Source organism: Sycon ciliatum, chromosome 5, assembly GCF_964019385.1.
Source record: "Sycon ciliatum chromosome 5, ocSycCili1.1, whole genome shotgun sequence".
Taxonomy (NCBI): Eukaryota; Metazoa; Porifera; class Calcarea; order Leucosolenida; family Sycettidae; genus Sycon; species Sycon ciliatum.
The window spans coordinates 9,281,933-9,308,896 of NC_088647.1; the positions used below are offsets into that span (position 1 = coordinate 9,281,933).

At 46.4% G+C, this 26,964-nt stretch overlaps 3 protein-coding genes and 1 long non-coding RNA gene across 6 annotated transcripts in view; 1 reads left to right on the forward strand and 3 right to left on the reverse strand.

Annotated features, from left to right (window-relative positions):
• The window catches only part of LOC135817489 (ATP-dependent DNA helicase DDX11-like), a 25,553-nt gene extending 20,158 nt beyond the window's left edge, over positions 1-5,395 (reverse strand). For all 3 annotated transcript variants that reach the window (XR_010553550.1, XM_065330688.1, XM_065330687.1), the window contains exons 1-3: positions 5,137-5,395; positions 3,612-3,784; positions 4-29 (exon numbers count right to left, since the gene is read on the reverse strand). Coding sequence is in view for 2 of the 3 variants with exons in the window: in XM_065330688.1 (XP_065186760.1) it covers positions 4-29; positions 3,612-3,784; positions 5,137-5,289 (352 nt within the window). In the remaining variant the exon portion in view is untranslated. The remainder of the gene's footprint in view (positions 1-3; positions 30-3,611; positions 3,785-5,136) is intronic.
• LOC135817490 (uncharacterized) lies at positions 1,043-3,336 on the reverse strand. The gene is made up of 2 exons (XR_010553551.1): positions 2,813-3,336; positions 1,043-1,243 (listed from the first exon to the last, which is right to left on the reverse strand). It is a non-coding gene; the product is annotated as an uncharacterized LOC135817490 (long non-coding RNA).
• A 211-nt stretch (positions 5,396-5,606) lies between the features above and the next one.
• LOC135817492 (uncharacterized) lies at positions 5,607-21,919 on the forward strand. The gene is made up of 16 exons (XM_065330689.1): positions 5,607-5,935; positions 8,158-8,263; positions 8,486-8,614; positions 9,380-9,456; positions 10,583-10,676; positions 12,203-12,266; positions 12,865-12,928; positions 14,151-14,242; positions 14,941-15,111; positions 16,959-17,003; positions 17,246-17,413; positions 17,915-18,009; positions 18,442-18,487; positions 18,763-18,823; positions 19,227-19,300; positions 20,690-21,919. Exons 1-16 carry the CDS (start codon positions 5,815-5,817, stop codon positions 20,876-20,878), a joined length of 1,596 nt encoding a protein of 531 aa, XP_065186761.1. The 5' UTR covers positions 5,607-5,814; the 3' UTR covers positions 20,879-21,919.
• On the reverse strand, positions 21,811-26,741 carry LOC135817493 (proteasome assembly chaperone 4-like). Its single transcript, XM_065330690.1, has 3 exons — positions 26,433-26,741; positions 26,263-26,341; positions 21,811-22,591 (listed from the first exon to the last, which is right to left on the reverse strand). Exons 1-3 carry the CDS (start codon positions 26,583-26,585, stop codon positions 22,452-22,454), a joined length of 372 nt encoding a protein of 123 aa, XP_065186762.1. The 5' UTR covers positions 26,586-26,741; the 3' UTR covers positions 21,811-22,451.
• Between the last annotated feature and the right edge of the window lie 223 nt (positions 26,742-26,964).

Genomic DNA, 26,964 nt, shown 5'->3' on the forward strand with positions numbered 1-26,964 from the left:
TACCATCCGTTGTGGAAGGCTGTGTAGAGCTGAGATCAGAACACATTCACATGCACACACATGCACACACATGCACACACACCCACGTACGCGCGCATGCACACACACACACACATACACGTGCGCGTGCACACACACAAATACACACACAAACACACACACATGCACGCACACACACACACACACACATACACACACGTGCACGCACACACACACACACACACACACACACACACACACACACACACATACACACACACACACACACACACACACACACACACACACACATACCGGTACTAAATAAGCCTTGCTTGGTTCCTCTGCCTTGTAACATGCTGTCAACCAAACCCGAGAATGCAGTCACTGACTTTGCGCAGAAGTTCATTGGCAGCGGGCAGGACTGATGGACACTGACTGCAATCTTCCTCACACTCAGACCCATGTCTTTGGTGCGAGGGGGTAGCAAGCGCATCTCGTGCATCCAATGGGAGCACTGTCTTCACCTTTCTAGGCCAAATAATGTTACACCACCATCATCAAAGTTCAAGGTGTCACATGCACCTCCTTAAGCTCATCAGACCCACCATGGTGAAGAAAAAGACCGAGAATATCATTCATAGCATCAAACTAAGTCATGTGCCTCGTCATGTGATTGATCATGTGATCAAGGAACAGCCGTTTCCATGACACCCAAAACAGTTGGAGCACAACAGCCCTTGACTCTTGGCTACGGTATGTGAGTATGTGTATGCACCTGGGCTTGTTGCCATAACGATGTCCAAGACCTGTGCTACGATGGACTTGATCAAACGGTCTCTGCATACAAAGTACTGCATGTACAGGTATATGCAAGAACCAGGGCACCAGTCCTAGGTGGTGTTCATCTGTGAACAGCATGCTTGTACAATACTGGGTTAAGGGGGTTCGGGACAGTTAGGCCCAAAAATTTAATTTCAACATCAGCCCAATCTGACATCAGGTTTGAATAGGTAAAGCCTTATATTTTCGCTTAGTAACATCAGTTTTTCAATTGCCCGAATAGGTCTTGCCAAAAACACAATTTTCCTTGATGACACAAAATAACACAAAATCCCAAAATTGATGAGAAATCGTCCATAACATCAGTTAGGACAGAAAATATGACATAAAATTTTACAGACTGTTCGAGGTATTGACTAAGATGATATCAACACCGAAAAATGTACACTTTGGTTGACGATGGGATCCAGGTCGTCATTTCCTGGAGAAGAACAAAAAGACGCAAAAAATGAAACTTTGAATATTTTTTGCAGCTTATTTTTGAGTTTGCCCCATATGTGGATACTTCAAACGCGTTCTATAAGTGGGTCGGAACAGGTTTACCGCGGAGAAAATAGAGGTCACCGTGCATATTCTGGAGAAAAATCCAAAAAACTGTCAAAATTTGCCTAAAATTGGTAAATTCACGTATCTATATTGCTTGTACTTCTCTGCTGCTGCTTTGGTCATAACTTATTGGATTTTTGGCTGTTATGTGTTGCATAAACTCACTAGAGCCCTCGGCGTTCAGAACAATACAAGGATGGAATAGCTGAACTAGTAAATTTGCCGGAAAACCCTGGGTGCACGCATTATCGATAGGTACTTTTCTCCATGATTACTCTCCTGTTGGTAAGTTGGTTGTGATACATGTACATGTAGCTGTGATAGCGCTTAGCACTGCCCCATATCAAACTACAATGAAAGCTGACATGTTGGAACGAATCAGACAACATTGAGTCCTCTTGTTCTTCAACTATGCGAGCTAGAATGTGTCCCCACACTGGCCAAAATGATGGTATTTTACGGTGCTCACAAACAAGTGAAGCGCTGTGCCACAGGGCGCTACTTACAGTTGGGTTGCTGCTGGTTCTTTGCTAGGTGTTCAGCCACCGCTAATATAATCTTCCTTGAGACTGTCACCCGCTTCTTACCTCCGACTTGCTCCTTCACCAGTCTGGAAATGGCTGGCTCACCACTTCATTTGTAGGACAAGACAAAGTGCTTCATCACCAACCCACTGGCAGCTGCCCGCACTGCAACTGATTTAGAGAAGCACGTTGCTTGGACCAACGGTTGAAGGGTGGCCAGCCGCTTTTGCTGATGTTCTGCAAACTCCATCGCCGAACATGCTGATGCAAAAGTGACAGAGTGCTACAGGATACTGGCATCAGGGCGAGCTTCCACAATTTCAGCTAGGGCCGCAACATCCACAACAGCATCATGAGCAGCGAACTCATTCCCAACAATGAACTATAAATCAATCTGAGGTTGTAGCTTGGGAGCTCCGGTATCGCGGTTTAGGGATCAGAGTGTTCACCAATCACAAAAATGCACACCATCGGCACACACATCCGTGCACACATACACACACACACACACACACACACACACGCACACACACACATGCATGCTCTCACACGCAATAGAACACACGCGCACGTACACACACATACATTCACGCATGTGTGCGTACCCACCCACATGCATGTGCACACTCATGTGCATGAGTGGAGATGCCCGCATACACATGTCACACCAACATGCCCTGGGAGCGGTCATGCACGTGTGTATAGTATCTGTGCGAGGGCACGTCTACATGAGCGCATATGCATGTGCATGTTCATACATGCGTATGGTGCACACATGCACAAACATGCAGGTCTATGCAAACACACAGACGCTCGCGGCCGCCGCGCATACAGTGTGCTCATACATTTCCATAGCCATAGGGTGGCAGTGACTCGCAAATATCATGAATAAATCTTATGAGATTGAAAAACGCACTTACCCAAAGCAGCTTTGGTGTTGCTTGTGGAAGCACGGGGGCCAGGGTGTTGAGCAGTTACAGGGCTATCTGTATCTATAAAATTCTCCATCCCACACTGCTGACACGGAATGACAAGTACGCTGCCCAGGTCGTACCTCTTCTCTTCAACGCAATCAATGAGCGCCAGAGGTTTGCCACATCCAGGATTCTGGCACGCAGACAATCCCACAGCCAGATACCTGAGATGAACGATTCGTCGACCGTGAAGAGGGGCACTGAACGACCTCTTCGCGGGAGTCGAATCCAGTGGCGTTAGTGATGGAGATCGCCCTTTCCGTTTTTCAGGAACTCGATCGATCGTTTGAGTTTGCGAAGCGTCCCCCTCCTCGGCTTCTTGCATCGTCCAGTACGCAGAATGAGAGGCCGCGTCGTGGGTGACGGATTACTCTCCCGCGTCTTCATCTCCACGACACGTCGGAAGGAGAACCGAGCTATCCAAAAACCGCCAATGTCAAAACAAATCCGCAAGTCCACTAAGGCACTAGTGGCTGAGCTTCTTCCTCAAATCTTGTCTCGACTCGAGCACGCGCTGCGAAGTCATGGTCAAACTATTTTCTGTGCATGATCGCGTCCCATTTTTCCACTCCGAAAGGCATTATTTTTCAGAAAAAAATTCGGAAATCCAACATGGCGCTAACCGTCGCGAACCTCCTTAAAAGCACTATATGCAGGATTAGCCCATGGCCAGGCGGATCAGAGATGATCTGAAGATACGCCGTTGACACAAACAGGAAATGCCTGCGAGGAAACATGCCCTTACGGTGCGTCTGACGCGACTGTTGCTTGTGACTCGGTCCGGCAGCAGCTATCCTCTCGGCATGTTGCAGCCGACGCCTGCGATAACTGGCTGAGTTCACTGAGCCGTGCTCTCTTAGCTGCTTCACGCTCTTTAAGCCAAGTCAGTGCACCGCAGATCAGGCTGAGTGATTTACCCTGTGTGGGAGAAATCAAACATCACTTCAATCAATCATATGGCTTTGAATTTATTGTAACACTGAGCAGTGTGGAAATTGTTCTGAGCGTGAGTGAAGCGTGTAGATGGTTCTCTTTTTACATGGCATTTACAGCATGTGTGTGTGTGTGTGTTTGTGTGTGTGTGTGTGTGTGTGTGTGTGTGTGTGTGTGTGTGTGTGAGAGAGAGAGAGAGAGAGAGAGAGAGAGAGAGAGAGAGAGAGAGAGAGAGAGAAAGAGAGAGAGAGAGAGAGAGAGAGAGAGAGAGAGAGAGAGAGAGAGACTATTCACTTGAAGATCCACGCACCTGGGTGCAACGGGCAGTGATCAAAGCAATTGCTGATGAGAGAAACATGCCAATTAGTAACCTGAGATTTCACCAGGTATCCCAAGCAGCATCAGCACTGCTCAGCGCCCTGGTTTTTTTTTTAAGAAAGATAGTAGAACTGGGTTTATGTCACAAGGCGTTTCGACACTTGGTGCTGATCGCGTTCACAGTTCTCCTGCTTGGCTTCTTTGACGTACACAGTTCACCTCAAACAGTACTAGACTCACAAGGGCAGAGTGCACAGCCTCGGCAAGGAGCAAAGTGCCCGGGCGCCTGCAGTCTATCTTCAGGTCTACTTCAAGCCACCTTTAATACTGCTTGTAGTGATTTCAAGCCACCTTCAATACTGCTTGTAGTGATATCTGTAATACAGTGCTGAATGGTGAGCGTCAGGGGTAGACTACACCATAGCACTGTAGCACTGTGCTGGCATGATAAACAGAACAGATTCCAATTTTCTTTCGAACAATACAGATAGGCCTGTTTCCACGGAATGTGCAGTGTTGTTTTGTGCTTGCGGATTATTGGTGAATGTCAATTATTGGTACATGTATTGTGTCAGTTGAATTTGGAATCTGTTTTTTTACGGTTGCACGACGTCCTGCATTACGTGCACACACGTACACAAGCCCAAATCAACACGGTCTGCAGGGGAGTCTAGTCCTGAGATTCAAGTTGATTCTCAAAAAAAAAAAGTAGTTGGTCAATTCTTTAGAACAGTTTTAAATTATTGGATTGGTGACATAATCTGAAATTTCAACAAGTTAAGTCCCAGGTTCGAGTCCTGGTGGGGTTGTAATTTTTTGGCTTTCTAGGCAATTCAATTCCCTGACTGTTTGACATTGCATTTGCAGTATTTACAATTCTCTAGTTTGAGAAAGGTGAAAGGGAAACGTTGCAATTCAGGTGCACAATTTGAGCCTTGTGGAACATGTACATTTTCTTTTGCCAAGACAGATCACTCGGCACACCTGTGGTAGAACGACTAAGCCCGTGCTCTACATACCGTTCCTGTGGGACTCTCAAAAATGCCAATTTTGCCCTCGTCCAACGTGCGATACAAATCGCTCATAAATCTCAGCTGCACGTCGTAAGGTGTGAAAGGAAAGGAGAATCTCTTGCCGTCTACACATTGCTCTTGCATGCTACTACTGGTCATCAGAACGGCGATTACTCAGCTGTGAGAATAAAGTGCGAAGGACATCACCAAAACCACTGCTTCTTTTATTTCTCCTCAACCCTCGAGGCCTCGACCACTCGCTTCGCGAGTCACAAAACGACCTCGATGGGAAACGTGTTTGATTTTTGAATGGATTCACGTGAGCTCGCCATGGCGCGGCCGGAGTCTGCAGTATATGGCCGTGGGGTTATGTACTCTTAGTTAGTGCACAGGTCAGCTGACCTGATGATGACGTACTTCAACTGCTTGTCATGCTTTCGCCTTTCACCTCCTCGCGAAATCAAGAACAGCAAAAAACAGCTTCGTCGAAAGCTTCAGATGCAACTTTATAGTTGTCCTCCCTTCGCTGTGCAGAATACACCCCCGAATTTCGGTGCGACTCCCTCTGCTGTCTTTCTGGTATGCGTAGGGAGAATATTAGTATTGAATAGAGGGCGCTGCTGAGAAACAGAAGCAAAGTTTTTGCGAGTCGTCAGTCGAACGACGTCCGGTAATTTTGTCGACATGTCTGGGTTTCCCCTTGCGACTGTTCTTCCTCTTCTTCTCCTTGCCACTGCCGCGTCGTCCACTGAGAGCTACGGTGCTGGTTTTTCCGTACGGATAACGGAGAAAGGCTTTCAATATGGTGAGTTCTATAGCTCGGACAACTCGCAAAATATTCTCTCGTTCTGTGAATTTTGCCACTCTTGTTTTCAACATTTCGGTTGTTTTCAACATTTCGGTTGTTTTCAAAGGAAGCATGCGGGCGAGGTGACTCCTGACGGTTGATGGACTTCTTTTTTTGTCAGCCGACGCCCTCTGTTGCCTCTTGTCACCTATTTTATTGAAGCAGCTTTGTAAACACCAGTAGTCTTGTGCTATTTTGTGTGTCTTGGAGATACGAATGCGTACGCATCAGTTACTAAAAAGGTTCTTGTTATGTGTACTACATGTACTGTATACATATGTACTAGTATAATTATTGTACAACTTACATAATTACTAGTACCGGTATGGTATATACACAGAAGCCTTGCTTGGCAGTTTAACATGTTTTTCTATTTTGACAGCATGTTACAAGGCGAGGACGCGTAGTGCTCCTGAAGACCAGGACTCTGCCAACCGGGTTATGGTTGTAGTCAGGAGCACTACGCGTCCCCGCCTTGTAACATGCTGTCAAAACGAAAAACATAGTACCGGTATGCAGTACTGTACAACCACAGTCAAGTAGAACCTCTCCTATTTGAGCGGCTGGAGACCGAAGGCCAAGTACATGTAGTTGCATACTTCTCAGAATTGTCTGTACCTCGGAAATACACTACATACTACTGTCATGGACATGGAAATCCGGTCGCACGTCTAGCGGCCCCAGGGCGCTGGCCATGCGCTGCAGCGCGCTGGTCATGCGCTGCAGCGCGCTGGTCATGCGCTGCAGCGCGCTGGTCATGCGCTGCAGTGCGCTGGTCGCATTGGATCAGCATGACTGTGAAACTGCACGCAGCGTTCTGTACGCGCTGCGGGCGCCGGCCCCGGTTAATCGACTGGATTTCCATTCCCGCTACAGTAGTATCCAACACAGTACAAGCACACTGGATACTGTAGGACGCATCATTCTCTTTAGTTCTCTTCAGGCTCACGGGACCTATTACTACTGGTGCTTGATACCATTCACACAAGCATATGCAGCAAGAGCTGAGTGTCAAGTCAGATCCTTAAATCATTTTCTGCGATGTGAAGACCAACTTAGACACCTGCACTGCATTGCGTCGGCTACACACAATTCATGATCTTTGTTGTCTTCTGCTACACAGTGTACATGAAGGTGTATCCAGCGTAGAACACTGTACTTGTTACGGAGGTAGCCTCAATTGAAGTATTATTCGTTCTCGTTCTGCTTCTTTGAATGTTGCTGAACAGTTTTCCTCTCCACGCTCTGCTAAATCGTTGCCTGTACGCGCCACGTCTAGTGCCTTGTTTCTACGCTAACACTTAGCACCGTATTCGTCATCACGCGCTCTTATCTACATGTATGTGCTGAGTGTTGGTGTAGAGGCACGGTGTTAGGTGTGGCCGCCGCTCTTGCTATATAGTTCATTGGAGCGTAGGCACAGTTGTTGTTTTTTCCAGAGTTCTGCTTGTGATGGTATTCTTCTGAATGGTCATCGAAGTAAATCTGAGTATGGTTCAAGACAGTTAGTTGCCTTTCGAGAGTATCTCTGGGTTTATGAGCCACAGTACTCGATTGACCAACATCTCACGCCACATAAGTTGAACTTCGGCCTGCAATGTTGGCCTTGCAACTGGCATGCGCCAGTACCCGACACCGGCATTTCCTTGTCACAAGCATCACGCATCGCACCGCGGAACCTGTCTATTATTGTGAACCGTTCTCTTTTATTATTCTCTATTACTCTATTAGTACTGACCGGTAGGCTGGAGTAGTAATGGTATTTTACTGCTCCCTGCTGGCCGCCACGAAAACTATGACATTTTTCAACACTTGACAAAATGCACCTGCCCGCAGGATGCACGGTTGATGGGAGATGCCTGGACATGGGAGGTCCAGATAAGAGAGATTGCGCTGTGTATGTAAGCAATGTTGAGCATTGCAACATGACTGTACTATAAAGTACCGGTTGATATGCCTTTGTTCTGGGTTCCCCTCATTGGTACTTCATGCGATAGTGCCACCCAGCTTACTCTGTTCCCGTCCTGTTTACCGTCTCTTTCTTAAAAGCAGCTTGACTCTGTGGAACCCGAGCCTGTGTGATGTACTGGAATGTGTTTACAGCGTTGACATGTGTATGTGTTGACAATGCGGGCGTGTGAGATCCTTTGCCCTGTGTTCTCTGGTTTTCCTGTGTTTAGCTGCCGAGACACTCATCCCCGAAGCTGTGAGAGCCGCAATGAGAGGCTTGCAGATTCCTTCGGTGATTCCTGTGGAAAAGTCTGGATTTGAAGTGCAAATAATCAAGTAAGCGAAGACTTGAAAGAATCTGACCTGTGCACAGTGCTGTTAGGGGCATCACAAGATCTTACGTTGATTTAGAAGTCTGGCTAATTGTTATAGATGAGCTTGCAATCATCATTGACCATTTTAGGCTATATAGCCTTTCAACAATGAATGGGTGTGTTCAAGTTTGAATGTATAGTTCTCTACTAACGTATCCTGTGTCCTTACTGCTGTTGTTTCTAGCGCTACATTGCAGCCACTAGTTATCCACACATTGAGCATCAAACCGCACAGTTCCCCATCATCGGTGGAAGTGCAGATCAATGTTGACGTACGAGGCTCGACTCACTTTCATTCGCTTTATAAAAGATTGTAAGTACGCGTTTTTTATGATCTTTGTTATGCATACAGTTAAACCTGTCTTTACCGGACGCCCCTTGTGCAGCAGAATCTATCCAGATACGACAGGATTCCTCTTGATGGAGGGAGGCATACGCGACCCACAATATGTACCGTAGTGTCGCGTATGAAAGCATGGCTCGAATAGAAGCTAGTTTTTAAAAGCGCACTGTGACACAGAAGCATGGTTTGAATAGAAGCCGCTCTCTGCAAAATACACGTGCACAGTGCATGCGTGTCGGCATGCACTGCACAGTGTAGACTGATGATGTTGACGTAGAAGCATGTTTTGAACAGAAGCATAACTTGAATAGAAGCATGGTTTGAACCCCGGCTTATATGGACGTAAGCACCTTCTTTTATACGCGACATTACGGTAGTCAACATTATCAGCATTACATCATCTTTGGTTCTAACCCAGTCAATATGGCGGAGGTTCTGTGAAACGAAAATATACAAACTTTCGCTCTAGGTCATGAGATGAGAAACCTTGCACGAACTTTGGACGCGAAACTTAATTGCATGAAATGCGATATGTACTTTCATGTGAAGTTTTTGTGAAATCTCTCTCCTCTCTCTCTCTCTCTCTCTCTCTCTCTCTCTCTCTCTCTCTCTCTCTCTCTCTCTCTCTCTCTCTCTCTCTCTCTCTCTCTCTCTCTCTCTCTCTCCGTTACATGTATGTATCAAATCAAAAGTTTCAATTTGTTCTGTGTGTGTGTGTGTGTGCTTCCTGTGCAGTTTTTTGAATGTGGAGGACCATGGCCTGATTGACTTCGCCATTAATGATGTCAGCATTTCCTTTTCTAATAACCTGGGTAGGTTGACACTTTGCGACTCTAGATTTAATATCACAACTTGATCTGAATTCTACAAACAATAAGAGGACAGAGAAAGTGTTTTAAAACTCTGAGTTTCACGCACTAAGCCATCATCAGAAAACAGTACTGAGTAAATCTGGATCAGTACTGGTTTATATACCCACAAAGCAAAGTGTACATGGCTGCATCATGGGGCAAATCTAAAAGTGCGACTGACAGCAGTGGTGAAAGGTGACAACCACTGGAGCTGGCTGTGGATGGTTTGAAGTTCACATGCACAGACACAGATAGACACACATATGTTTGCTAACATACCGTATATTCTCTATTATAAACGCCGTGCTTATATTTTTTTAAACACCCCTCTACCCCGTGCTTATATTGGAGACCGTGCTTATATTTTTTCAACCAATACATCCATACAGAGCAAGAAGAAATACATGCTGGATATCATGCATGCAGCATTGATCATTTCCACCAAGACCGTGCTAATAATAGAGACAGTGCTTATAATGTTTCGAAAGGTGCTCACAGTGTGCTAGTATTAGAGACTGTGCTAGTAATGGAGACCTGTGCTTATAATAGAGAATATACGGTATGCAGTTTTTTCTCTATTTTTTAGGCACGCACACACACACACACAGTCCTGCTCAGTGAAATCCAGTCGCATGAGTCAAGTTTGCACCTTGCACCATTTCGCAGCCCAGTGTTCGCAGGTCTAGGTCTGCATAATGCCCAGCGCGTACTTGAGTGACTCGACTGGATTTCATTGAACGGCCCTGTATATGTGTGTATGTGTGCATTTCTCCCTCTCTCTCCCCTCTCTCTCTCTCTCTCTCTCTCTCTCTCTCTCTCTCTCTCTCTCTCCCCCCCCCCCCCTCTCCCCCCCCCCCCTCTCTCTCCCCCCCCCCCTCTCTCTCTCCCCTCTCCCTCCCTCCCTCCCTCCCTCCTCTCTCTCTCTCTCTCTCTCTCTCTCTCTCTCTCTCTCTCTCTCTCTCTCTCTCTCTCTCTCTCTCTCTCTCTCTCTCTCTCTCTCTCTCTCTCTCTCTCTCTCTCTCTCTCTCTCTCTCTCTCTCTCTAATTGTGTCTATATCGTTGTTTGTGCTATTGCTGGTCCTTGCAGCACGAGGTCCCGAGGGTGAATGGCGTCTTGTTCTCATCAGCCACAAGTCTTCTGTTTCAAGTGTTGACTTCCAGTTCAAGAACGTCTTGCACCCGTATGTATATTGCCTGACCTACTGAACTTGTCTTTTGCAGCATGTCACCAAGAGTATATGCACACAATGAGTGTGCAGCTGCAGTCGGTAGGATCTTCAACGCTGACAGAATTCCACATCACATGATGATCCTGTACACACTGCTGACACCCTGTACGGTCTTACTCTCGATAAGCTGTGCACTCAAGTCTTGAGGACGAAATTATGTGACTTATCACGAGTGTGTATCCTGCAGATACTGTATAGACATACATGTACAGAGATGTGCTGTCCCGTTTGCAAAGGCGCATGGCTTATCGTGAGTGTGACTGTAGCCTGTAAATGATAGTCCAGGATTGTGCGCAACCCTGCTTTTCGGCACAACTTGCTGGTTATCATGCGGTACTGTTTGCCAGTGTAACCTACTGAACCATAATTATGTCGTGTGACGTGAAGCTCTGCCGTCGTCGCTGCACTGGTCAGAGATAGTACAGGCAGTTGCACACTCTTTCAGTTTACAGATTCTTGATAGCTTCAGGATTGCTACAGGGTTGCATGTGACCCTGATGTTGGTATAACTCTGTGGGGATGTACTGGGCTGTGAAACGCATACAGTGAAACCTGTCTAATCCGACCTCTCAAGGGAACTTCGAAACCTGGTTTCTGTTACCAGATGGTCTCTGTATCCAGGGTCGTTTGACTGGAAATAACATCCCTTGGTCCTGGTTTCAGTGGTCCTCTGGGACAGGTGGTCACCTTGACAGGTTTTGCTGTAGTTGCAGCACTGGGCTACACTGGGGCAAGGGACTCAAGTACTTACTTTTTGCAGTATCAATGCATCACTGTCAGCACTGTAGCTCAAAAATCACAATACATCTGCCTTCTGGCTTCCTAGTGATGTGCTGTTACTGTAAGAGTTGAAAGTGCAACGAGTCTAAAAAGTCGATTTTCAAATTTTATTAGCAGGCACGACGTTTAACGACTCGGCCATTACACACCCATCTTGTATTCCTCTAGTGCAGAGAAGACAAGGAATAGCATACTAGTAACGTTTCTTGAGTTAACGATGGATTTTTTCTCGTTAAAACAGACTTTGTGCCCCGTTAGAGATTCAACTCTTGCAGCATGTAGTGCAGTTCCCGCGTGATTTCTGCTTCAGTATGTTTGTGCTATTTGCAACTAGTGTACCGGAATGGCACGTAACATACGTCTGTGTGTGTGTGTGTGTGCATATGTGTGTGTGTGTGTGCATGTGTGTGTGTGTGTGCATGTGTGTGTGTGTGTGCATTTGTGTGTGTGTGCATGTGTGTGTGTGTGTGCATGTGTGTGTGTGCATGTGTGTGTGTGTGTGTGTGTGTGTGTGTGTGTGTGTGTGTGTGTGTGTGTGTGTGTGTGTGTGTGTGTGTGTGTGTGTGTGTGTGTGTGTGTGTGTGTGTGTGTGTGTGTGTGTGTGTGTGTGTGTGTGTGTGTGTGTGTGTGTGTGTGCATGCATGTGCCTTTGTACATGCATGTGATGACTAATGTTTCCCTTGCTGTTTCATGGCCAGTGACTTGCTGAAATTTCTCTCCCCTGTGTTGAAGTATGAGATCCGGTTGGAAATTGAGAGCATTGTAAGTTCTAGGTACCGTATTATGGTGATGTCTTTTGATGGGTTATCTTCAATGCTACTTTTATGCAAGCATGGTTACGTTCGAATGCAGGACAATTGTTGATGTGTACATACCGGGAAACAAGTAGCGTGTAAAGTGCAATTTTTGTTGCTCCTTGCTGCTTCCTAACATTCGTTCGAGTTTCTGATGCCTCATATTATGGCTTCTGAAGAGCACCAGGATTGATCTCAAGCCTTCTGCCAAACTGAACTCTTGTCGCATCTGCTCTCTAAACAATTAGCTATCCGTGAAACATTGTTGCAACTGAATGCTCTCGTTGATACCTTGCACTATGGGGTATATTTGAAGGATTCCAAAGATGCAATTGAGTGCCAATTGAAGGAGTTTCGGAGTTATCGAGTGGGAATTCGCGGTAAATGTCCTGATTGGATGTTGGTGTGTGTGGGGCCTTGTATTTAGTCTTCTTACACCACACCGCCTTGTTTGTCTTGTGTGGCCTTTGAACGGTCAATATTCCTGGATTGGTCCTCACTTCTTGCTACTCCTCTCTCTCTCTCTCTCCCTCCCTCCCTCCCTCCCTCTTCCCCGCTCTCTGCAGCTCAAGAGCCTTTTCCCGACTTTCGTTGTTCGTGCCAATGAGGAAATGGCCACGTACCTGCCTCGTAAGTTTGGCTTTGCAAAAATGCCATACTATTACCATAAAGTACCGCCAGAGCGCCCCATCTCGCCAGAGCGCCCCACCTTGATTGTACAGCCACGGAAAGGAAAATCGTATGGCAGAGTGCAACGAAGTTTGTACGGTGTGAGAACCTTGGTGTACAAGATCACATTTAGAAGTTTTTTGTGTGGAGCTCGTATCCGCTCGAAGGTAAATTGAGTACGGATTGACTGCACAGTGTGCAATATGTGTACACGGTTCGTGTCGTTTTTCTACGTCTACAAGTTCACGACAGTAGCAGTGCGAAGAATTGTAATCGATTGATTCTGAGGGACCCTGTGGATCTGGATCTGGATCAGACAAAACGATCACAGCCTGCATTGTAAGGCTGGGATCGCTTCGTTGGATCTCAACCTCTCAGAATCGATCAAGCATGTTTGTTTCCCTGCTACCATCGCCTTGTGGACGTAGAAAACGACAATCGAAAAGTCGCTCCAGGGCACGTACTTTCTCTGCATGGTGTAACGTTTGTCCACGTGTGTGTGTGTGTGTGTGTGTGTGTGTTTGTGTACTACATGCCTATAACCATGGGTGTTGCTCGCGAAACACGTACATACTTCTTGTTTGGGAAAAAGTGAATCCACTGGATCCGGTCAACCCTTCTTCCGCGGTAGGGTTGCTGAAATCCCAATCATGACGAACAGACAGGAGACCACCTCCGCAATACGACCACGAAAGGACAAGATGGTGGGGCGCCCTCGCAGTACTTTACGGTACATCTAATGGCTGGAGTTTAGTGGAGTCTGTTCTTTGAACTGCAATCGGCTGATTTTGACTTTAGCAGCACAGCACGCCTACACATTGGAACCATCACTGGACAGCAGCACTCTCGGGTGAATACAGCTGTGTGATGATTGCTCCAATGTGTGAAACAGCTCAACAGCCCTTCACCTCCGGTGTTTGTGTGTACATGTATGTCCTGTGCATATTTGTGTTTGAGCACTCCACCAACCCTGTTTGTATCTGGGTATACATGTGTGTGTACGTGTGTGTCTGTGTGTGTGTCTGTACATGTGTGTGTACATGTGTGTGTACGTGTGTGTGTGTGTACGTGTGTGTACGTGTGTGTACATGTGTGTGTGTACGTGTGTATACGTGTGTGTACATGTGTGTGTGTGTGTGCGTGTGTGTGCACATGCTCCTCATCTTCACACTGTGTGTTTCAGTTCTCCCCATCAAGGATGGCCTGGGACTGAACTTGGGTTTGACATCAGATGTTCAGTTTTCGGATAACTGCTTCAGTAATATCCTAATGAACGTACGTCCTTGTGCTTGTGTGGATTTGAAGTTTACTATATCCATACCCCTAGGCTGAACCTGTTGTCATGAACTGACATAAGGAAGTGGTTTATTTCACAGACAGATGAGTAGATATAGTGAAGAGTCAGTGAGGCCATGCCCATCAGAGCATGGTATCGTGCGTAGCACGGGGGTAGTGCGAGGTCACGTACCGTCTATACATGGCGACAGACAGGGGAAGGACTATGTCGTGAATGGGTGAAAGGATACTGTGCAGGCTGATCATTTCGTCGGTCAATAATTTCGTTTAACTCCGAAGAAAGGGAGTTTGTCCGGTTGTAAATTTCGTCCATGGATCATAATAGTGTCTTGAAAAGTTGAACAAATCTACATTAGTCCGGCATTTAATTTAGTCCAAAAGCTCCTTGGACGAAAAAGACGAAATTAAATTCCAGACGAATATTTCTACCTATACAGTAACATGATGCAGGATAGGACAGACCCCTTCATGTACGGACAGTAGTGGTCAACCTCCTGATGACTGCAGAACAGTGTGTACAGTATGCCAACATCTGCTATAGACTACTGGTATGTGTCCATATCGGAAATGAAGGACGTTTTGCTTGTATGCTAGAGTGCAGGTATGGCCGAACTTGGCTGTTCATGTACATGCACACGCGTTTTAACCTGTGTTCTATGCGGTTTCTCTCTTGGCAGGGTCTCGTCACGTACAACAACATCAGCTATGGGAAAGTGCGCAACTTGAATGTAGTCAAGCCGCTGTGCAACGAGGAGATGATGTCCGGTGTGGTGTCCATATCGACGGCTGAGTCTCTGCTCCTCGCCCTCAGCCAGCCGGACGACAAATTCCACTACAAACTGGAAACGGTAAGTGTTCCGGAAGCATGCACAGCACATACTTGCTTTCACGCGCACACACACACACACACACACACACACACACATACACACACACACACTCTCTCTCTCTCTCTCTCTCTCTTTCTTTCTTTCTTTCTCTCTTTCTCTGCTTATGAGAAATTCTTGCAACTGTCATGTGAACTGAATGCCAGCAGCAACAGCAGCAGCCACTGTCACGTTACCAGTAGTGCATGCTTGTGTTTGCTATGTGCTGACTTCTACTCTTGGCAGCCATTCTGTGTACATAAGACTGGCCGGCCTGTCAATGAAGGTTGTGGACGGATACCAGTTTGAGACCTTTCCGCACTTTCATGAGAGTTCGAAACGAGCATGCGCCAGATGATTTTTCGTTATCTTGGTTTGGTGATTCGTGGAAAGCCTCGTTTCGTCTGCTCCAAATCAAGATCCGGAGGATCCATTCAATTTGCAATGGTTGATTGGTTAAATCTGTGTCCGGGTCCATCGGATTGGGATCCGAGCAACCCTGCCCCGCAAGCAGGGTTGACTGGATCCAACGGATTCTTTTTGCCAAAACAGACGTTTGTACGGGTTTGGCGGGTAACAACCACTGTTATAATGTATGTAGTACACACCGTGCTACACATGGACAAACGTTGCACCATGTAGATGATTGCGATGAGTATGAACCCTGGCGTTTGATTGTCGTTTTTCTACGTCTACAAGTTCACGGTAGCAGTGCGAGAAAAAAATGTGATCAGTTGATTCTGAGGGATCCTGTGGGTCTGGATCCGGATCCAACGAAACGATCACAGTCTGCATAGTAAGGCTGTGATGGTTTCGTTGGATCTCAATCTCTCAGAATCGATCAAGCATGTTTGTTTCCAGCTACCGTCACCTTGTTGACGTAGAAAACGCCAATCGAAAAGTCGCTCCAGGGTTCGTACTTTCTCTGCATGGTGTAACGTGTGTCCACGTGTACTACATGCCTATAACCCTGGGTGTTGCTCGCGAAACACGTACAAACTTCTTGTTTGGGCAAAAGAGAATCCATTGGATCCGGTCAATCCTTCTTCCGCTGTAGGGTTGCTGAAATCCCAATCAAATGGCCTTGGAACCGGATTCAACCAATCGATCATTTGAAATCGAGTGGATCTGCGGGATCTGGATCCGACTACCCCCCCCCCCCCCCCTTTCTTTCTTACTCTTTCTCTCCCTCCCGCTTTGAAATACGCTTCCATAGAATTGGGCACCATTGCCCGTTTGGCCTTGCGAAGTAAAATAAAAATCAACATAACAACAAACAATCACAGCCTAAGTTCCTTTAGTCATTCACTTTTGGACACAATTTGAAAAGTTTTGTACAAGGTATGAGGACACGGACCATTCTTATCAATTTTAAATAAATGTTTGGACAAAAGTGATGGTGAGGGATGTCACTATGGTATTGTCATGCCCACACCAGGCCAATTTTTCGGCCGATGCTCTAACACCGACTCCGACATTATATCGGCCGACTGGGTCGGACTACCTTTACACATATACACACACACATTTTGCGACAACACCGTCCGCGCCAGGCATTTTTCGCGCCGATCTTGGGGATTTTTCGTACAATTCCATAATTGGCTGAAAGATCGGGCTAGTGTGCACCAGGCATTAGAGAGGTTTTGCTTCACGTGAAACGTGGAGAAATCGTGTGAAGAACAGCTGTACTTGTCGTATGAGCTGTGTATAACTATCAGCTCTTTGCCATTGCCCACAGCATCTAGCTGCTCTCACATCACTTATTTCCTGTAGTGATAATGCCTGGACTACAAGGCTGTAATGTTGCCTGTGTTGTTGTTGATGTTCAGGGTGTCTTTGCTAACAACTCTATGTTAGCCATCGTCTTTCCAGAGGTAGGTTTGCTGTTCTCATGTTCAAACATTGCCTTGCTTCACGAGGTGCTCAGACTGCGAGCGCTGTGTTGCTTTCGGGCCTCATCACCCCGTGCCGTCTACGACTTTGTGAATTTCATGAACTTTATGTGCATGTGTGGTTGGCTGTGCACGACATTCCTGCATTGTGTTCTGTTCATGACTTGCATTGTGTTCTGTTCATGACTTGTATTGTGGCTGTTTTGTTGCTCGGCGTGTCCTAGATTGAGAAGCACGCGCTTACTGGTGAATTGCTTGCAAGTGTCAGCTTGTCAAAGGGTGGTGTCACGTTTGGCGACGATCGCCTAGACCTCTCTCTGACTGGTGAAATAGATGTCATCGCAACCTCACCACATTCCGAGAAAGAGATAGTGGCTGCAAGTCTGCTTGTGGTATGTACTCCATGTGTGCACACCCGTGTGTGTGTGTGTGCGTGTATGCTAAGCCTCTCAGGTTTTCTTGTTCTTCTTTGCCACTGTCCGTCAGCATTCCCGCCCATGCCTGGGTGGATGTGCCCTGGCCCAAAAAGGCAATTGTGATCAAGACGTGTGTGTGCGTGTGTGTGTGTGTCCATGCGCACGCTCGTATGTGCATGCGTGGGTGGTCGTATTCGTGCATGCATCCATGCATGTGTGCATGTTCGTGTGTATGTTGAACATGTTCACATGTGATTGGGTACACAAGTGTTCCGGACTTTCTATTGGGTCTTCTATGGTTGTAATTGTTCTTACTTCTCAAGATTGCATATAATCGCAGTGCGTGTGTGTGCGCGTCATTGTGATGTGGTGGTGGTGGTGGTGGTGGTGGTGGCTGCATACTTGTGTGTGACTGTGGCTGTGGCTGTGGGTGTGTGGCACGTATGCACCGGCATGTGCTGTTTCTCCTTGACGCAGACTTTCCGTGCTGGTTCTGATGTCAACTTGGTAAATCTCTCTAAGCCCGTGAACGGATCTGTGCAGTCGCTCACTGCAGGCAATATTACACTCGAGTAAGTGATCATTGATGATGGCACTACGTGTACTATGTGGTACAATGGATCACTTTGGCAGAATACATACTACAGTTGACAAGCTTTCCAACAAAGGCAGAATACACATACTAATACATGGCATAGTAGATCGATAGTCGCTGACAATGGACATGGTGACTATGCCTCCATCATGAAGTTTGAACTGCTTCTCTCATCTCTGTCTCTCTCTCTCCCCCTCCCCCCCCCCCCCTTCTTTCTCACTGTGTGTGTGTGTGTGTGTGTGTGTGTGTGTGTGTGTCTATGTCTCTCTCTCTCTCTCTCTCTCTCTCTCTCTCTCTCTCTCTCTCTCTCTCTCTCTCTCTCTCTCTCTCTCTCTCTCTCTCTCTCTCTCTCTCTCTCTCTCTGTCCTTGTCCGTATGGGTCTGTGTCTATCTCTCGCTTACTTTGCAGTGTGGAAAGTGTTGAATTAGTCAGCAGCGCCATTGGTCCTGTCAAGGTATGTATTCGTTCACAGGTATAGGCTTAGATTTGATGACTCTACTGAAATTAGTTGCTAACAGAATTAGCTGCAGGCTGCTAAAAGCAAGAAGTTTAAGTTAATTTTAAAAGTAGGCTATGTATTATTCAGATTTCCCTTGGCTTTGGCATTGCATTTCCGCTAGTGATGTTAAACAGTTGTCCTCTTTTGGCCTGATTGGTCTCCAGTTGCTGTTGTACTGGTATTCTTCAATGTGATCTTGTCTACTGTCTGTGCTGCTGGTGTTGTGGCAGACCAATCTGATACGGGAAATGCTACGCGGTGCTGCTCTCCAGCACATGCCCGATTTAGAAAGTAAGTTTATCCGCTTTTGGAACTCTCTCCTGATTTGACCCTTTTCTCTTTTCACGTCCCCAGCTTCTCGTGCTCAGTCTACACACTCACACATTGGATTTCCTGGGAGTTTTCTTGAATCAATAAGGAGAATCTGAAGCCAGTGGCTTTACATACACTGGTGTGTACGTGTGTGTGTGTGCGTGTGTGTGTGTGTGTGTGTGTGTGTGTGTGTGTGTGTGTGTGTGTGTGTGTGTGCCTGAAACGACATGCCAAGTTCTGCACTTGTGTTCTCACTTGAACTTTCCGACATTCGCTATCATTGCGTACGCAATGGACAAGATCAAGGTCAAGGTGTGTGTGTGTGAGAGAGAGAGAGTCACTGTAACCATAGCTTCTCTCTGTGCTATGTCCGTGTCTGCAGAGATTGGCCGTGAGGGAATCCTTTTGCCAACAGCCGCATTTGGCACACCCGTGTTCCATTTGAAAATTACGCCGGTAAGTGATCTTCAGCCTCCGCTTTGTTTGCGCTGAGAAGGACATTGGAATCAGAATTGAGTTACTTTGCCTCTGCTCTACTTACTTTTGGCAAATGTTCGCGGAGCACTTTGGCCCCACATACACACCCACAGTTACCTGGTCGTAACTTTGGTATCCTTTGGCCGATTTTGGTCATCTTGGGCTTTCTGGAAAGCGCTTGGCCAGTGGAACACAGCGATAGCCAGCAATCCATCATTGAATCCACAGAACCAGCGCCGCACCGCGATTCGGCGCTCCAAAGCCAGCATTGCGAGCGCCCAACTCAAATTCTTTGCCATTTCAGCTGAGAAACATGTCTTTGTGATGACGGGAACTATCTGTGGCTGCGTGGGCCGCGAGTCCGGGAAAGCCCCCAAAAACGAGTTAAAAATGCACGCGCCCGAGTTGACTCTGCTGAGCGAATTTAGTTCGAGTCTCATAATTCCGCTCTCCAACCTCGGATCGCCTTTGGGTTTTCGAGCCGATAGCTGAGACAATTCTAATGTCGATAGACCTTTCGATTGTCCGATTTGGGCAAGGGATGGCCAAGTTACGCCAGGTTGCGCTTTGAAAAGTATGGACTGTACACTGGTACGGATATATTCGTACTATGGGCCTCAAAGGGTTAAAAAATATGCTCTTCTCGTAAAAAAAATTAGCCAACTTTAAAACACCGCAAACATTGGGCAGTTTACAGTATTGGTTTTACCCTAGTCTAACATGGTCTGATGCTGTCGTCAGGCGTATTGTGTGCGCAAGGGAAACAAGCCAAACGCCTAGGCTTGGTTGTATGTGATGACATGGAGTGTGTTGATTCAAAGAGTATGTCCATTCTTCAACTCAATGATGAAGTAAACAACGCTTGAAACTCCCAAAATTACAAATTTTTATTTTGAAAAGAAGTTATTCACAGCCAACGACCCCTTCGTGCTGTATGTGGAATCCTTCAGAGGGTTACCGGTATTGTAGTACTACTACAGCATGCGTAGACTCTCTGTCACGGCCATAACATCTCTATGGGAAAGTTGCAGCTCTTTTTGTGCACCGACGACATTGTATTGATGTACATTGATGGCATTGTGTTGCTGTGTATTGATGGCATGGTGTTGCTGTGTATTGATGGCATGGTGTTGCTGTGTATTGATGGCATGGTGTTGCTGTGTATTGATGGTATGGTGTTGCTGTGTATTGATGGCATGGTGTTGCTGTGTATTGATGGCATGGTGTTGCTGTGTATTGATGGTATGGTGTTGCTGTGTACTTGTATTGACAACAGTGTGTTGCTGTGCATTTTAACATCAGTGTTTTGCTGTGCATTGACAACAGTGTGTTTTGCTGTGTTTTTGATGGTATTGTGTTGCTGTACAGGGTCACATTCGCCTAGCTGTAGACATGCAGCCACCGAAAACCATGGACGGCATCAAACACCTATTCAATAAACTCGGGGTCACAAAGTGGCTTAATGAACTTGTCAATGATGCTACTAAACATGGACTGCCTACATCACTCGCCGCGAATAATGCCCCCGTTCGGTCGGCAGGACAACATGTACTTTAAAAGCGCTTCCGCTTTTGGCTTTCGACGATACGCTCCAAGCGCGAATTTTTCAAACATCATTGGCATGTTGATATTTTTTTGCCAGCAACGCGTGAAGTTTTCTAGGTGTAGTTCTCTTAGGGTGCGTTCTTATATTCTCTAGCTTCTAGAAGAAGAAGAAAAGAGAAGTCGAAGAAACTGGGATTACTCAAGAACGGGTCTCGAAGAATTCGGAGATATTTTGCACATGTCAAGCAAAATGAAGCGTCAAAGGGGCCGCGATCTTGAGTGATGAATGTATGTGCGTATGCGAAAAGGGAAATGCGTACACTCATGATGAACACGTGGCTTTTAGTCGTAGTTCGCATGCGCTGATCCCAAACCGCGGGAATCTCCAAGTTTCAACCACCTCTGAAGCTTGGAGAGCTTGGAGAGCTTTGGAGAGCCTCCTAAAAGTCGGAGAGGATATAAGAACAGCTCTCGAACTTTTCGGAGAGTCTCAAACTTTTCCGAGAGGATTTAAGAACGCACCCTAAGTTTACTGTTTGTGGTTAGCAGTTTGTTTGTGTTGCAATGTCTGTCAAACTTTTTCTATGTGTGATCGTGTGTAGCCTCCGGCCTGCTCTTCATGACTTCGCACCAATGAAGCTGTGAGCATGTTGGTTATACGTTGGTATGGCCGCTGAACTTGCTGTGTGCGTGTGTGTGCGTGTACCTCTGGATCGAGTACCTGCTACTCTTTGAGACCATTACCGGTATCTATATTTCCTCTGAGCTTTCTGCTTGTGATTGTACCGAATCTTGCTCTTGAGGAATATTTCAATTTAACCGCTTCCTTTTTTAACAAGAGGTTGTTGCGACTTCGGCGTATTTTTTTCTTTTCGCTTAAACCCCAAACCAACCGGTTTCTCATTCCTCTAGTATTTCGCTATCAATTATTTATTAGGAAATGCTTATGCTCTAATTCGTTACCTTTTTTCTTAGACACGCTAAATGATCTTGTGGATTTCACTAAATTTCGAAGAGAAGTTTAATGAAAATAACCACAATCCAGACTGTCAATTGGTGTTCAAATCAGGGAAGGGAAAATTCGTATGCAAATATCAGTATCAAGAAAGGGTGGCTAGTGGGTGCTGCGTTTCTAGCTGGATCAGAGCAGAGCTAATTCACCGTGACTGATGCAGCAGCTACTACGCCCCCGATTCAGAATCCACCATGCACACCAGGTGGGCCATGAGAATGTCTGTTGGGATGAAATCCAGAAGCGGACGAGCAGCCCCGCCTTGCACGACGTGTGAAATGCTGGCTTGTGTTGTAGCAGCGTTGTTTTCACAGTCGTTCCCATGTGGTAAACGTAGTGAGTAAGCACTGGTGCTGGCTGCTGCTGACAGTGATAAAAGGCAGGGCTCCGGTCAGCTCGGCTCGGTAACGCTGGCTCCTGGAACCCCACCACCACCAATGGGTGTGCGGTACACTCCACAGTGCAGGACCGCTAGAAATGGCACATGTGCTTCTGCGGCCGTGTCAAATCACACCCTTCTAGAGCTCTTATCTGGAGCTGATGTTGCAGAACTTCCTGCATGATGCTGCCAAACTAATGAGCTTCAATTCCGAAAGCTGCCGGGCTGACCGCAATCTCCTCGACGATGCGACCCTCAGCAAACTGTAGCAGTGCTGCTTCACTGTTGGATGGTAGGCTGCAGCTGACGTAGCATAGCAATCCGGTTTTCGTGCCTGCGCATAGACAGTACCACACAACACATGCCGAGACACACGCCAATACACGTGCACACACGTACACACACACACACAAACACAAAGCTAAATGCTGCGCCGGGACATGTGACAGGATAGCGGTGAAATCAGCTGCCGCTGCTACTAGTGGTGCTGGGCAGTTTTGCATGCGAACTGCTAACATACTGTATGTGGTGTATTGTATACATGTAAAAGCCTGTTTTGAATACAAGCCTGATTTTTAAGATACACGGTCAGCACATACCGTATTTCCGCGCATATAATAAAGCCATGGCGTTATATCCGAATATATTGACCTTTGATAAATACCCACACTCATTAGTGACCACACCATCAACAGTATCAAATTCAAATAAATTTGCTTTGACTCAATAAATACCACTGCACTTTTCCATGTAGCACTCCACTTTTCCCTAAAAAGGAGTATTTTATAAACAGTATTTATTGGCCTTAGTGGTATTTTATAAACAGTATTTATTGGCCCTAAAGCCAATAAATACTGTTTATAAAATACCACTAGGGCCAATAAATACTGTTTATAAAATACTCCTTTTTAGGGAAAGTGAAGGTCAACATATGTATAATAAATGTAGTAGCCTCAGGATTTATTGCAATTACATACCAGTTATAAAAAACCTCGGCGGACCTCGGTTTTTATACTGGTATGTATTTGCAATAAATCCTTCGGCTCTACATTTATTATACATACTTTGAAGTATAAGGCCACCCTCACTTATAAAGCCATGGCGTTATAAGTGAACAAAATTCAATGTGGAGGAAGTAGCATCTGGCGAGGTGAGTTCAATTCTTTCAGTGAACCTACAGCAGCGGTGATTCTCCCTGCATGTACCCATCCCCACTGTCACATGCCATACCGTCACCACACCTTCACACAAGGTTGTATACCACCTTGTACACAATAGGTTCACAATTTGAAATTTTCAGGGAAAATTGAAAGTACATGGATGCTCGACATGAAAGTGCAACGGCACCATACGAGTACTCGAAGTTCATACTCTGCCGTTTTTTGCATGTACGCGTCTCTCACTTTTAGCGCCATGGCGTTAAAACCGAGGCTATTTTCTCCAAAAAATTGGTCCAAAACAGCGATGTTTCACCTATAACGCCATGGCTTTATATGCGCGGAAATACGGTAAGCCTGGTTTTAGTATCGACATACATAGAGATACTGTACAGGCAGAAAATTTCGTCGGTCAATAATTTCGTCCAACTCCAAAGAAAGGGAGTTCGTCGGGCTGTACATTTCGTCCATGGATCAGAAGAGTGTATTGAAAAGCTGGACAAATCGACATTCGTCCGGCATTTAATTTAGTCCAAAAGCTCCTTGGACGAAAAAGACGAAATTAATTAATTCCAGACGAATATTTCTGCTTACCGGTATACAGTATGTGCTTTGAAAGTCTCTCTGACGTCATAAATCCGGCCTGGTCTGGGCCAGTTAATGACGTCATTATGATGTCACCAAATTTAGCGCAAACTTCAAGCAGGTATAACTCGGGAACGGCTGCTCCGATCAACCTGGGACCTTCACCATTGGAATCAGTGCATTTTTCGCTACAGGTTGTGAAGTTTCATTTTAGGGTGAACTTCCCCTTTATTTAAAAGGCAGGGAGTGGTGCTTTCTTGCAGATTTGCTGAGAGGAAGGTTCGATGGACTTCCCGTGTACTCTGGATGGCAGCCGTGAGCCAGTCAAGTGTCGATTCAAGTCGGCAGGAAAGGCGCGAGCTCCAACGAAGGGAGCAACACACAATTCATAAGCGGCAGCACGGTCGTGGGAAAATACCAGGATTTGAGAGTGGTGGTTTACCAGCCCCACAGCCTCTCAACACCACCACGTTAGTGAACCTTTACAGCTTCAACATTACGTTACCGCACCAGATACCGCACTCGCGCGATTAGAGCCCTCCTCTCTTGAATAGTGCCCTATCTCGAATAGTGCCCCAGTCTGTAAGAGCCAGCGAAAAAATAAAGCCCTCTCTTGAATAGTGCCCCCCCCCCCCCCTTTAACAAAGGCATGTGCGGGTTCGGTGTTCTTTTGCTATTGTTCTTGTCCATGCCATTGCACTGGTGGTTTCAGGATCAAAATCGCAGTTCTTGTTGCCGTTTCTGTTGAGTCGTGATAGTTTACAGTAAACGTTAGGTTCTGTTTTTCTTTGTTTATATGCTGGATGACACAAATGTACCAGCATTGAAAAACTAGTGCCCTCTCTTGAATAGTGCCCCATCTGTGATGGACAATAGAATAGTGCCCCAAGTGCACTAATCGCGCGAGTACGCTATACGGTGTTTCTCCAATTATAAGTCACACCCCGATTTTCAGGTTTAAGCCATATCGTTTCAACATATCCACATGAGTGGGACGTCACACTCAACTGTAAGTCGCACCCCCCCCCCCCTTCTTTGCTCTTAGAGTGTAGTAGGGAAAGGGTGTGACTTATATTCGGGAAAATACGGTCAATAAAGTGAAAGAGCACTACATGTACCGCTCTTTGCTAAGGGTGCCCATTCACATTGTTGTCTGCTGACACGTTGTCTTGGCACAAATTGTGTGGGTGCACGTGCACGTACGCACGTGTGTGTGTGTGATCTTAGTGAACGTGGTAACTGGTAAATGGCAAGGAATTGAGCTTTTAGACATGGTTGGCAAGTTGGTGGCAAGGATAATAGCGGACCTCCTACAACTAATTTTGGAGAAGAATACCCGCCTGATTGCCAGTGCGGCTTTTGCCGTGATAGAGGCTGTCCAGATATGGTGTATGAAGAGCAGCCATGCCGAGTGTTCTTTCTAGGCCCAGCATACCGGATAAGCTGATTGTCATCATTCGATCGTTTCATGACGACATGTCTGCATCTATCCGCCTCGGCGCAGATCTGCTGGAACTTTTCCCGGTGGGGAATGGCTTACGGCAAGGATGCACTATGGCCCCGATCATGGGCAACTTGTTCACAGGTGCAATGGTGGAAAGATGGCGTGCTACAATTGTCAATGACGAGGATATCGGTTCCGCAAGGGTTAATGCACGCATCAAGGAGTGTGGCAGAGTGAGATCAACACAGTGCCAATTTGCAGATGATTCGTCACTGTTTGCCAACACGTACAATGGTGCTGAACGGGCCTTGACTATGTTCCAGGAGGTTGCGGGATCATTATTTCGGCCTCTCAGTCAATCTGGGCAAAACCAAGTTCATGCCGATGGGTGTTGGTGTTGTGGAGTCAGATAAGTTGCCTTTGGGTGAGTGGGCGGCTTGAATGTGTGGACATTTTTGATGGTGGGATGTGGCAACTGTTAATCCGCATACTAATAACATCTTAGAAACAGAGTTGTATCAGCTTGGCCAGAACCGGATAGACTAAGGTCATCTTAGTTAGCCGTCGGAAACAGTCTAGCCAATTCAAGGCAAGTGTCCACACCTGTGGTCGTGATATCCATCGTCAGATTGACCTATCTAAGCAATTAACGTCTTGTGTAACACTTTCAGCTGGGGTTTCCAAACGCCCAACGGTGTGTGTGTGTGCACATAGGCGTGCATGGGTGTGTGATGTGTGCCCGTAGGATCCCGCTGCCGATGAGCATACAAGGTAAAATTGTTTTTTTTTATTAAACGTAAAAGCGTATACTTCACTCACTGAGTTTCCCAGCCAGTCGTTCGCCAAACAGTCTCTCTCCACCGCCTTTCACTATGGTCGTTGAAATTGGTGTTGGGCTCTGCACATGACGAGCACATGTGGTAACCACTCAGTTATACACTGAGCTTTTTACAGCGGCCAAATGAGCATAGACACCGAGGCATACGTACATAGGGGTTTTTCGCCGACATGCAGAGCGAGTCCAGTGAGCCTTTCTCATCTCCAATCCACAGATAGAAACTGCCCTTCAATTTCAGTACATGAAAGTAGACTGTCTTGCCCTCAAACACACCAGAAAAGTTTGTAACAGCCACTCCAGACATCTCGCTTTTGCAATACGGGCACTAAATTCCCAACCGAGGTAGCACACCGAATCTACCAAGAGAACTCTCTTACTGTACTGTCGTGCAAGAAGAATGAAGATTCGTAACAGCTGTACAATTTTGAGAAGTTTTCAAAATTCTAAAAATGCTGAAGACGAGGAGAAAAAGAAAAGGAAGACGCTGCTAGCTGGAGCTCGCTGCGCGGCGCCAGCCGCCAGTACAGTGCGCCTTCGGCTTTCTCGACGTCATCAGCAGATCACGTGTTCCTTTATGCGCCTGCGCATGATATTGACACATGGCAGCCAAGAAAGGAATGAAACGCATGCTCTTTGCCGAAAATGATTCAGTTTGGCAATCTCTTTGGCTGTTCTGTACTGAA

Coding starts and splice junctions, on each gene's coding strand:
- LOC135817492 (XM_065330689.1), top strand. CDS start 5,815: ATGTCTGGGTTTCCCCTTGCGACTGTTCTTCCTCTTCTTCTCCTTGCC. Junction 8,615..9,379: donor CATTCGCTTTATAAAAGATT/GTAAGTACGCGT, acceptor CTTCCTGTGCAG/TTTTTTGAATGTGGAGGACC. Junction 12,929..14,150: donor AATGGCCACGTACCTGCCTC/GTAAGTTTGGCT, acceptor TGTGTGTTTCAG/TTCTCCCCATCAAGGATGGC.
- LOC135817493 (XM_065330690.1), bottom strand. CDS start 26,585: ATGTCTGGAGTGGCTGTTACAAACTTTTCTGGTGTGTTTGAGGGCAAG. Junction 26,342..26,432: donor TGTCGGCGAAAAACCCCTAT/GTACGTATGCCT, acceptor CGTCATGTGCAG/AGCCCAACACCAATTTCAAC. Junction 22,592..26,262: donor ACGACTGGCTGGGAAACTCA/GTGAGTGAAGTA, acceptor GTCTATGCGCAG/GCACGAAAACCGGATTGCTA.